Raw genomic sequence first — 12709 nt, 5'->3', positions numbered from 1 at the left:
TGTATTGCCCCGAATATAAGACGTTTTTTTTTGCATTGAAATAAGACTGAAAAATGTCGGTCGTCTTAAATTTGGGTCTAGACGTTATAGCCATTCATAACGCTAGATGGCGCCATATATGTTTCGAGCGAATGTTGAACATTTTGATGGTTGATGCAGTTATTGCAATTTTGTTGTTTGATCACAGTAGATTGGTTAATTTACATTTTAAAAACCAGAAGGCATTTATTTACCAATGTGAGTGCACTTTTGTTTACATACTTAATTGTTCAGATATTAAGATGTGATAGGCAGTTTTTGCATGATTTGAATGGCGCTATATAATAATGCCATTTCTGCCCAATATATTGTTATAATCGTTTGTTTCAGATGTACGGTCATTTTTTTGGGGTATAAAAATTACATTTGGTCTTCAAAAAGTCTTTTTAAACTTGAAAAAGAGGGGGTCGTCTTATATTCGGGACAATGCGATAGTTTATCAGGTATTCCATCATCAGCCTTAAACAGGAGGAGCAACAACAGTTACAGGGACAACCGTCCGGGTTGAGCCTAATTTGTCTTCCTCCGTAACGAGCGGGACAAAGACTTCAGCTAAAATTCCGAGGGGTGTTGTTAAAATTAGGGGGTGACTGGATGGAGGGAAAGAGCCTCAGAGGTGATTTGAACAGCTAATTAGCGAGAGTGATGGCCTTTTGCTCAGGAAACACATATGGTCTTTGTCCATGCGGTGGAGAAGCTGGCACACAGCGATCACATTGAAACGGGACAGACGGAAAGTGAGCTGGGAACGAAACAAGCACACAGTGGCAGGGGGTCGATGACTCTAGCTGACGTTTTTAAGTACTGTACTTTCCCCATTATAAGGCACAACTCAAAGACTTCAAATTTCTCAAAAACCGGCACTGCGCCTCATATATGAATCTATATCGTTAATCACTGTGTGAAATTCACTTTAACACAGTGCTTGTATAACACAACCCTTAACCACTACTACTACTACTACTACTACGAGCTCCATCTAGTGCAGGGTTGTCAAACAGGTCCTCAAAGGGTCGCAGTGGGTGCAGGTTTTCATTCCAACTCAACAAGAGGATACCTTTTGCAAGTGTAATCAGTTAATTAAAGTCAGATGCTACTTATTTTAGAAAACACCTGATTGGTTAAAATGTCGGCACTGGATCGGTTGGAACAAAGACCAGGACCCACTGCGGCCCTCGGCGGAATCGGTTTGACACGTGATCTAGTGGAAGTATGACACCCAACTACTACCACCATTACTACAACTACTACTACCACAACTACTACTACCACCATTACTACAACTACTACTACCACCATTACCTACTACTACCACCACCACCACCATTACTACTACTACCACCACCATTTCTACTGCTACTACTACTACCACCACCACGACTATTTCCATGACTACCACTGCCACCACCACCATGACTATTTCCACGACTACTATTACCACCACCACGACTATTTCCACTACTACTACTACCACCACCACAACTATTTCCACTCCTACTACTGCCACCACCACCACCACAACGATTTCCACTACTACTACTACCACCATGACTATTTCCACTACTACTACCACAACTAATACTACCGCTGCTGCTACTACTACAAATACTACTACCACTATTACAACTACAACCACTACTACTACTACTATTACAACACAATCTAGTGGATGTATAACTTTACTCTCTACTACTACAGCACATTCTAATGGCTGTATAACGCAATCCACTACTACTATTACTACTACTAATACCACTACCGCCTACATTACTATTATTGCGTCTTACAATCCAGTGCACCTTATATCTGAATCAAATGATAAAATAGGCCATTCATTGAATGTGCGCCTTACAGTGAAGAAAATACTCTACACGAGATTGATGCGAGATTTGTTTTCGGACGGTACGTCACACATTCTTTCCATAGTTTGGCTGCGTAGTTTGACTTGTACTGGAGTACGACGTATTCACTTATTCATTCCGCCATCGTATCCGAGCAGATAGCGGATTCCTGGTCACGGCTGCACCTGATTGGCTCAATCATCAGATCGGTTATACACTTTGGTTGGCAAGACGTGACTGTACGATGAATCAATGAATCGGCCAAGAGTATTTAGCTTGCAAGGCTACTTATGCTCCAGTTACTTTTCTAACTGCACCATCAGTGAGTGACAAAAAAGGTAAGCATGTGAGCTAATAACATTTTTTTCTGCCTCTTGTCCTTGAAAAGCCAGCACAAAAAACGCATGTGAGGGAATTAAAAGATTCGTTGGTCAGGCCCGACGCCGCAGCGCTCTAAATCATCCTCTTCATCACAGCGACACAACAAACAATCGGGCCCCCGCGCCGTCTGCTTTGTGTCAAGCAGCAGAACAAAAAGAAGCAGAAGAAGAAAAAGAAGTGGACAAAGGATCCTCCCACCTGGGCACGGATGAGAGAAAATGAATTAGGCAGGAGACAGAGACACACTCCGGACTAATAGGAGCAATTACTCTCCAGACCACAGGCATCCAAGTTGTCAAACCAAGCCCATGACGCATTCGTAGGTCTTAAAATACAATCTGTGCTTCTAATCTACACATGTATCTATCTGGTCTATTTATGATGTGCAAAAAACTCTAAACACCCCAAATTTTGTACTCGCATACATAGCAAAACAGAACATATCATACCATGGCATGAGTTAACCTAACATAACATCCTGTAACTATTGAAGAGTTCATTTTTTAGTTAACTTAACCTAGGCTAATACAACGTAACATGAAACTGTTTTTAACACAACGAAAAGTAATATAGCACTATTTTTTACACAACGTAACATCATATAATAACATACCGCAAAATATGATAACGCTTCATTTTTTGCATAACATAACGCAAAGCAACATAACACAATGTAACATAAGGCAACGTAACATAACAAAATGTAACATGAGGCAATGTAACATAACGCTTCATTTTTTACATAACATAACAACGCAAAGTAGCATAACATAACGCAATCCAACATAACGCTTGATTTTTTTTACATAACATCGCAAAGTAACGTAGCATAACGCAATGTAACATAACGTTTCATTTTTTTACATAACACGTCACGTAACGTACTCTGCAACTCTTGAACATTTTATTTTGACATAATTTATTTCATCGCCTTGTAACTTAATGCTCAATTTTTTTATTTAACATAACCAACGCAAAGCAACGCAAAATAAACAAATGCAACATAACGCTTCGTTTTTTTACATAACACAAAGTCACGTAACGTACTCTGCAACCCGAACATTTTATTTTGACATAATTTATTTCATCGCCTTGTAACATAACGCTCCATTCTTTTACAGAACATAACCATCGCAAAGCAACGTAAAATAAACCAATGCAACAGAACGGTTCATTTTTTTTACATCACATAACATCGCAAAGTAACATAACATAACGTAATGTAACGGAACGCAAAGTAACATAACGCTACATTTTCACTTAACGCAACGTCACGTAACCTACCTCTGCAACTCTTGAACATTTTATTTTGACATAATTCATTTCACCGCCTTCTATCAAAAATGGACGTCAATCATTTTTTTTCCATTCAAACTCCATAACCATTTTGCCGCTTGATCCTTTCAACCCTCGCCCGACTAAAACCTTTTAAGCGGAGCACATCTTGAGTGATTTTATCTCAAATGCCTGACGTCATGTGCTCGTTACAGCAACACAAAGTAGAAACTAACATTAGTCTCCTCACTTTGAGGGGGAAGAAACGAGGAAGGAGAAGAGGCTATTGTTGTCCAACTGCAATGGACCTATCGACCGGTCCAGCCAGCTTTAAATTGATTGGTCGCTGACTTTTACAAAGTTTCCCGTAGTTGGTAAATCACCCAAAAGCTCTCATACTTGTATGACGAATCTGGCATTTTGAGCGCCAACCTTAATACATCCCATTTTTGTTTCAAACATCCTTACCCAATTTCCTCACTAAGCGATTTTACTCAACAAACACCATGTACGTCATTAGCGATTTCCCACCGCGTGGTAATATCCAAGACTGGACGCCGCTACCTCCTTGCAGTCGGCCAATCAACACTTGGCCTCTCATCGAATAAAGCGACGTGCGAACACCAATCTTCTGCTAAGTGACGCTAATCTGCTACCATTAGTCCATCGGTGCCTCTTAATGCCGTAGCGGTGGCAAATTGGGCCACTGCGGGCTCGCCGGGATCTGATTGGATTTGCCGTCAGTCCAAACACGTGTCTCGCTGGCGTTCCCAGAGGCGCCCGGACGCCTGCCTGATTCACCCGCGGCTATTTACAAAACATCCCCCACCACCGGCAACACCTCTCATTAATCAGCGACAAGCCGTATTTAAGTGCTTGTTGTCCTGACCTATCGCTGACTGACGCTGGCATTTAAGAAAACAGCGGTAGAAAGACACACCACGGCTTGTGGATTTAGCGTTTTAGTCCGTTGTGATGATGCCACGGTGGGTTCAGCTGTAATGGACGGCTGGGGGTGAGACGGTGTCAACCTCTTATTCCAGCTGACGGGCTAATTTGACCATTAAGGTCAGTTGACATCAGTCTGGGCAGTTTTTGGACTACGAGTTATGGGAATGCTTTGACTGAAGAAAAAGAACATATAAACGTGTAAAATGAGTAAACTAAACACCCTGCTTATTTTTCCCAGATCACCGCTCATCACACACACACACACTTTCAATGATTTAAGAATAGTGCCAAAAACATACATGTCAACATTCTTTAATTCATGTCGACTACTTATCTATGTTGACGGTTGTCGACTACCTGTCTATGTTGTCGACTACCTGTCTATGTTGTCGACTACCTGTCTATGTTGTCGACTACCTGTCTATGTTGTCGACTACCTGTCTATGTTGTCGACTACCTGTCTATGTTGTCGACTACCTGTCTATGTTGTCGACTACCTGTCTATGTTGTCGACTACCTGTCTATGTTGTCGACTACCTGTCTATGTTGTCGACTACCTGTCTATGTTGTCGACTACCTGTCTATGTTGTCGACTACCTGTCTATGTTGTCGACTACCTGTCTATGTTGTCGACTACCTGTCTATGTTGTCGACTACCTGTCTATGTTGTCGACTACCTGTCTATGTTGTCGACTACCTGTCTATGTTGTCGACTACCTGTCTATGTTGTCGACTACCTGTCTATGTTGTCGACTACCTGTCTATGTTGTCGACTACCTGTCTATGTTGTCGACTACCTGTCTATGTTGTCGACTACCTGTCTATGTTGTCGACTACCTGTCTATGTTGTCGACTACCTGTCTATGTTGTCGACTACCTGTCTATGTTGTCGACTACCTGTCTATGTTGTCGACTACCTGTCTATGTTGTCGACTACCTGTCTATGTTGTCGACTACCTGTCTATGTTGTCGACTACCTGTCTATGTTGTCGACTACCTGTCTATGTTGTCGACTACCTGTCTATGTTGTCGACTACCTGTCTATGTTGTCGACTACCTGTCTATGTTGTCGACTACCTGTCTATGTTGTCGACTACCTGTCTATGTTGTCGACTACCTGTCTATGTTGTCGACTACCTGTCTATGTTGTCGACTACCTGTCCATGTTGTCGACTACCTGTCTATGTTGTCGACTACCTATCTATGTTGTCGACTACTTATGTTGACTACTTATTTAATATAAATTGATTATTTGTGCACTTCATGGTGAAGCTTTACATCTCATTATACTTGTATAACGACAATAAAATCATTTCATTCAAAACCACCTCCATTCATTTACATTGACCCAATTCTTTTCAGGTTGTCATTAATTTCCATTGGCAGATAAAACTTCCACGCAAAGCCCACAAAACTTTTACTACAAAAAAACATCCACAAAAAAATATCACTTAGTTTAGATTGTTTTTCCATTAGTAAGCAGACTCAACAAGACGTACCTCTTAATTTCCCCAAGTCACCAGGAAAATACCCACTAACAAATAAAAGAATGGGTTTACACAGAAGGTAAAGAAATTCAATCACTCGTCTATTAGGATTCGACAGCCGTTTCTGGCCACCATGAAAAATTTCAACTCACTATGTTGCATGGTTTGGACAAACGTAGTGAGAAAATCTTAACATACACACACATACACACACACACACACACACACACTCATAAATCATGCTTTATAAGGATTAAACATACATACTTTTTTCTCCACAAGTGGTCAAATCCAATACAAAACAAGCAGAAAAATAATTCTATCGAATTGAATATTGACATTGTTGAGTCACAGGCATGAAAAGGCAATGGCTGTCGTCAAGATTTGAAAATAATAAACACTTAACACTAGCGCTTTGAAGTGCGAGAAAATGGATGAAAACATATGATTACAATTGGAGAATACATATTTATTTGAATATATACCTGCAGCTAAGCTTTGATCCACTTGGCTCAGCAAGGTGATGTTTGACATTAGCATCCGTCAGCATGTTGTCGTGGCGCCGGCCGGGTCAGGTTCAATGGCACTGGCACGCATCATGAAAGCACTCCATAAGTCAAAGCCGCCATAAGCGCGTCCGTGAGATTGAAAGGAATGATGGCAGGGAATGATGGGCTTGAAAAAAGATGAGTCGCGTTAAGCGCCACTAAAAATTGAAAGCGCACCTTTTATTTATTTTTTATATGTCTCGTTAGCGGCGCACCTTGCGTGATGCCTTTATGGACCCTGGTGAGTTGTGGTCCGAGATCAGTTTGTCATGAACTCTATTGATTTTTATATGTAATACTTTTTGACATCGGGTCAGATCTGTACACTCAATCAAATCGAGCCAACGTGGTGTAAAATGACGACATTTTCAATGAATATGCTATTAAAGTTTGGTAAAATGAAATATTATATATACCGTATTTTTCCTAAGTCATGCTTTTTTTCATAGTTTGGCTGGCAATTTTCTTACCAGATGTTTATCTCAATTCTTTCGATGGTTCATATTACTCCAATAGTCCATTTTTTTCTTGAATTTCATTCATAGACGTCAAAATAAAATTTGTTTAACGTTTTATCTGTGTATCTTTTCTCCATTTTGAAATAAATGACCGTATCGACCGCATTGTCTTGCGTCATGACGTCACTGCGCCATTGCGTCATGACGTCATCGCGTCGTGGCCTCGTCAACTTGCAGTTTTGTGCATGTTGTGTTTTTATGCGCATTTAAGCCGTACCCTCGTTTCAGTCATTTTTTGTCTGCAATTTATATATGTATATATGTATTTTTTCTCTCGATTTTTTTAAAGGATTAAAATATCTGAAAAAAATGTTTTGCCTATTTAGCCAGTTGTTTTCCATTTTATCATTGTTACTTTAACAGGTCTGTTTTTTGTTTTAGATAAAATGTAAATTTGCCCCTCCAAAAATGTCGTATACTGCAGTGTGACAAATCTATTTATTGCACTCTTCATTGTCTGCTGCGACTTTTAGTTGGAAAAATACAGTAAATTTCACTGGAAAGAAACTAAGGCGATAGTCTAGTAATTTTATTCTTCAATTGTTTTGCTGCTTTAGCTAGTTTGTCCACTACAGCATTTCCCCCCTCTTGATAAGTGTTTTTATAGCACTTTCATTAAATCTGTTATTCAATCAATGAATTAGGGTTCAACGTTAGCTCTTTAGCTTGAACGATTTTTTCTGTGTGTTCCTGGTTTTAATTGAATATATAAAATAACTTTACAAGAGCATCCATTTTCTTTCCCGTTTTAGAAATATTTTTATGCCGTTTTTATCTAACGGCAGAGTTAAAACTTGCCCAAATGGCTCACAAAAGCGAGGTTTACGGCACCAAATGACTTTCGTTAGTGTGCATGACGAACTTCTAAAACGCAGCCCATTGTTTTCTCCCTTCCCTTACTGTCAGTTATAGCCTTATTATCGCCTTAAAAACAATTTAGAGAGAAAATAAGGCATGGGAATAGTGACACGTTGGCCCTGAAGTTTTTGGGGAAAAAAACTCGGGTGCAAGAGAGCTAACGAAAAGCACCATGAAACAGAAATAGTTTTAAAGTGCGGTAGCAGTCCCAGAGTGCAAATGCTGGCATGGAAATGGGCTTTAATAGGGGTGATTTAAGGGAAGAATGAAAAAATAAGTGTAAGGAGAAAGCCGGAACAGAAGGCTAAAAATGCACCAGCACCGTCAGATATTAAAAAAAACACACAAACACCTGAACTTGGACAATACGGTTCAAAATGTAGATGCCACCTTAGTTTATAAAATCTTCCATCACAAAGCTCCTCCTTCACTGCAAGATTTTATACAAAAAAATTCCAACACATTAACAAGGGCTGGCTCTAGAGGTGAATGTGTAGTTCCCTTCAAAAAGAGTGCTAAATTAGCCAAAACACCTTCTCTCTTCATACCTGGAACTCAATAGCAATTAGCATACGTGAACTTCCATCTCTGAACCTCTTGGCCAATCGTCTTATAGCACAAAGCTGTCAGAAACTGTGCTACTTGTGGGTGTGATTAAGGGCTGGCTCTAGAGGTGAATGTGTAGTTCCCTTCAAAAAGAGTGCTAAATTAGCCAAAACACCTTCTCTCTTCATACCTGGAACTCAATAGCAATTAGCATACGTGAACTTCCATCTCTGAACCTCTTGGCCAATCATCTTAAAGCACAAAGCTGTCAAAAACTGTGCTACTTGTGGGTGTTTGGTGTATCATTTCCCCTCAACCTACACAAGGGACTAAAGATGAAATTAGCCCTTGGCTACAATCTTACATATTTACAAATATATGTTCACTAACATGAATATAGATATGTTTATTATTATGTGCAGGTCCCTTATGAAATAAATCAAACTCAAACACACCGTTAGCATGCGTTTTTTTTTCTTTTTATTGCAGTCCACAAGCTAAACTGCACTGATCCAATGCAGTAAAGAAGTTTTTTTTGTTGAGTTCTAATGACTTTGTCAAGTAGGGAGGGAACTAAAGTGAGTCTGTGGCTTGTCAACATTCTCAAGGTTGTCGACAATTACAGCAAAAGCGCACAAAGAAGCGAGCACAATGGTGTCTTCAGGTTGACATATATTTAAACCGCTTGTTAGGATGTCATTGTTTGAAAATGACATTCACCTATCACCGTAATGCATGCGACGGTGGGGAAAAAAAATCTCACTTGCTAGCGAATGGGTGTATTTGGGTTGTTCTTTTTCGACCTTATTTTCGGTTATGGGGGATTTTTGGAAGACAGACAGGAAACACAAAAGACTGAAGGTCAATTTGAAGGTCAATTCTGAAACAAGAAATGATGGCGTTTTGATAGCTGACCTCAGTTTATGCAGCAGCAAAAGTGGGCGTGTTTAAGTTGAGAAAGTGTCAAACTAGCGGCATTATTTTTTGTGGCCCGTTAAAGTAAATTAGCGGCCCGGTGGTGCGAGTGGTTAGCGGCTTGGCCTCACAGCTCTGAGGTCCTGGGTTCAAATCCAGGTCATGTCCATCTATGTGGATTTTGCATGTTCTTCGCGGGAATGAGTGGGTTTCCCCCGGGTAATCCGGTTTCCTCCCACATTCAAAAAAATTGGAAATATACACACATTGTGGGAATAAAAATACATTTTAATACGTTTTTTGCCCCCCGCCTCTGGCCCGGAGTCAGCTGGGATAGGCTCCAGCACCCCCTGCGATCCTAATGAGGATAAAGTAGTTCAGAAAATGAGATGAAAGTAAACTAAGTGCATCGACTTGTTTTTTCCCCCAAAATAAAATGCACAAATGTGTACAAATTCCGAAATGTGGATACAGTAATACCTTGACATACGAGTGTCCCAACATGCGAGACATTTGAGATATGAGCAAAATTCCGAGCACATTTTAACCCTGAGATACGGGAACAATTTGACATAAGAGCATACGATGCGGCCACTAGGTGGCTCTTTTCAAGCTGCGCGGTGATATTCACGATGAGGGCGGGGCTTCTTTGAATATGGATAAAGGAGAAACAATTAAAAACATGTCTTCCCATTGTAATTTCCTTTTTTTTTTCAGAGGGTAGGGACAGATTAATTTGTTTTTAGTTATTTTAAATGGGAAAATTTGATTTGACATACAAGCACGGTTGTGGAAGGCTTTAAGCTCGTATCTCAAGGTATTACTCTAATGGGATTCTAACTGCATTTTGTGATTGAACATCCCGCATCGCATCAAGGCCATCCGGAGGAAACCGGAACCGCAACGCGGCCCGAAACAGTTTGACGCCCCCGTGCTAGGCGTATTCTTCTTCAACCACCGTTCTTTTTCCACTCTCACCGCTTCTCTTTAAACCAATAATCCAGCTCCATCCCTATTGGGTCCTCTTTCTCGCACTTTTCCCACGGATCGCTACATCCCGCACGTCGGTTTTTCGCAGGGCCGAGTTGCGATGGCGGATCTATCGGAGCGAAGTGGTGGGCAGAGAGAGATGCGGCGTCAAAGAGAAAGCTCATAAAGCGCTCACCGTTCAAATAGGAGGGTTTTTTTCCACATTACCATTCTGTAACAGTGTGCTTTTGCCGACTTCAAAGGTCTCATTACAACATCCCATTAGCATTCAGGCCACCGTTTGGAGCCAGTGGGCAACATCTGCATGCCGAACCAGAGTCGAATTTACTGCCAGCATCACAAAGGGTTTCAACTCCCCAAATTTCAATTAAAAAATGCAAGTAAATACACTGTATTTAAGTTTGTAATTATAGGGATTTTTTGTCAGGCATCTTGATAAGCGCTTCATTTCGAAACGCAACGTTGTGTTTGGAATAAGTTTGGCTATTTGCACGTTGTCAAAATGTTGTATTATTTTTAATGTAGAACGCTCACGTGTGCATTCTGACGTGTTGTTTGTAGGAGGGTAGACGTGATAGCTAAATCCAAAACGTGAGTACAGTAATCCCTCAAATATAGTGGCTTCACTACATCACGTATTTTCATTTTTTTTTGTAAGTTCATAAAAATGTGATAATCCACGCTGATATTCGCAAGCAGAAGTCACTCTCCTGTTCTCTGGTTGCTACAAGGACTCAGCATTGAGAAAAAACAACCCCCAAAATATTAATATTAAAAAATATATAAATATATTTATTAAAAAATATATAAAAAGAAATACTTAAAAAAAAATATATATATATGTATACATTTTAAAAAGAAATATATATATATATATTTTCTTTTTAAATGTATAAAAAATATATAAAAAGAAATACTTTTAAAAAATAAAAAATATATGTATACATTTTAAAAATAAATATATATATATATATATATTTTCTTTTTAAAATGAATAAAAAATATATACAAAGAAATACTTTAAAAAAATTAAAAATATATGTATACATTTTAAAAAGAAATATATATATATATATATATATATATATAAATATATATATATATATATAAATATATATATATATATAAATATATATATATATATAAATATATATATATATATATATATATATATATATATATATATATATATATATATATATATATATATATATATATATATATATATATATATATATATATATATATATATATATATATATATATATATATTTTTTTTTTTAAATAGAGGCTACCAATCAATTGCCATGCTGAAGTCGCACAAGACGAATCATTCATCAGAACTTGTAACTCACATGAATCACAATCAAATGCATAAGCAAGATGGCGGATGGTGTGAATTTAGAGGCATTTAAATTGTAAATGTGGTACTTTTCTCAAATGATTGCTTTCGAACATTTTTTTGGAATTTTAGGGAGGTTCTCAGGAGTTTTCCGGAGTAACCCCTAAACCTAACCCCTGCACCTGCCATCACCAGGTGTATTTTTACTACCCATAAATGATCCAGCCATTACATTTAATTATTAATATCCATACATAAAACATCTTAATAAATGGCACTAGAATTTGCATAATTCTGACTTACCCGATTTTTTACGTCTTTCCTTGAGGTAGTGTAGCTCATTTAGTAGTCCCTATTTTTCTATCTGAAAACTCTCTCACAACTTATCTTCACCTCATGTTTTATAGAACAAACCTTTCTTACTCGAAAAACTAAATACATCCCCCAATTTCAACGCTTTTTCGTCTATTTGCACTAACTCCGACATCCATTCCAACTTAAAAGAAGCACAGTTAGTTCTTATTAACGCTGGTTTAGGGAGTCCAAGCATCACATTGAGGTTAGCTGAGTTAGCTTTAGCCTCATTGACGTACGGACAATGCCGTGATTGGCTGCGATGCGTGATTGCATCGTATCCAATGATTGGCTGGGCACCTCCCACTCAATGAATTACACAGTAAAATGATAAGGGGAAACAGTTATATATTTCTAGTTTAAACTCTCCAATTTTTCAATTAAAAACGCATGTCAAAACATTTAAGGCTGTATATAGAGGGATTTTTCGTCAGGTATATTGATAAGCGTTTCATTTTTAAACTTTACGCTCGAAATAAGTTTTGCTATTTGCACGTTGTCCAAACGTTATATTATTTTGAAAGTAGCGGACTCACTTCCGTTCTAGCCAGGTGCGCATTCTCATCAAATGTTTTAATAAGGTCTGCGTGTTTGCTGAAATCAAAACGTGAGTTAATTTGCTGATTGTATTTGATTTCTTTGCAAGAATGAACTATTGGTAAAA

General features: G+C 38.7%; 1 protein-coding gene across 3 annotated transcripts in view; it reads right to left on the bottom strand.

Annotated features, from left to right (window-relative positions):
* Nucleotides 1-12292, bottom strand: part of LOC144069088 (uncharacterized) — a 42577-nt gene extending 30285 nt beyond the window's left edge. For 2 of the 3 annotated variants that reach the window (XR_013298383.1, XR_013298385.1), the window contains exons 1-2: nucleotides 11995-12292; nucleotides 6460-6649 (exon numbers count right to left, since the gene is read on the bottom strand). Coding sequence is in view for 1 of the 3 variants with exons in the window: in XM_077594179.1 (XP_077450305.1) it covers nucleotides 11995-12033 (39 nt within the window). In the remaining 2 variants the exon portion in view is untranslated. The remainder of the gene's footprint in view (nucleotides 1-6459; nucleotides 6650-11994) is intronic. The other variant, XM_077594179.1, reaches the window with a different exon arrangement.
* Between the last annotated feature and the right edge of the window lie 417 nt (nucleotides 12293-12709).

This window comes from Stigmatopora argus, chromosome 2 (assembly GCF_051989625.1).
Source record: "Stigmatopora argus isolate UIUO_Sarg chromosome 2, RoL_Sarg_1.0, whole genome shotgun sequence".
NCBI classification, from domain to species: Eukaryota; Metazoa; Chordata; class Actinopteri; order Syngnathiformes; family Syngnathidae; genus Stigmatopora; species Stigmatopora argus.
The sequence above is the reverse complement of the archived record's forward strand: the minus strand, read 5'-3'. Positions and strand labels throughout refer to the sequence as shown.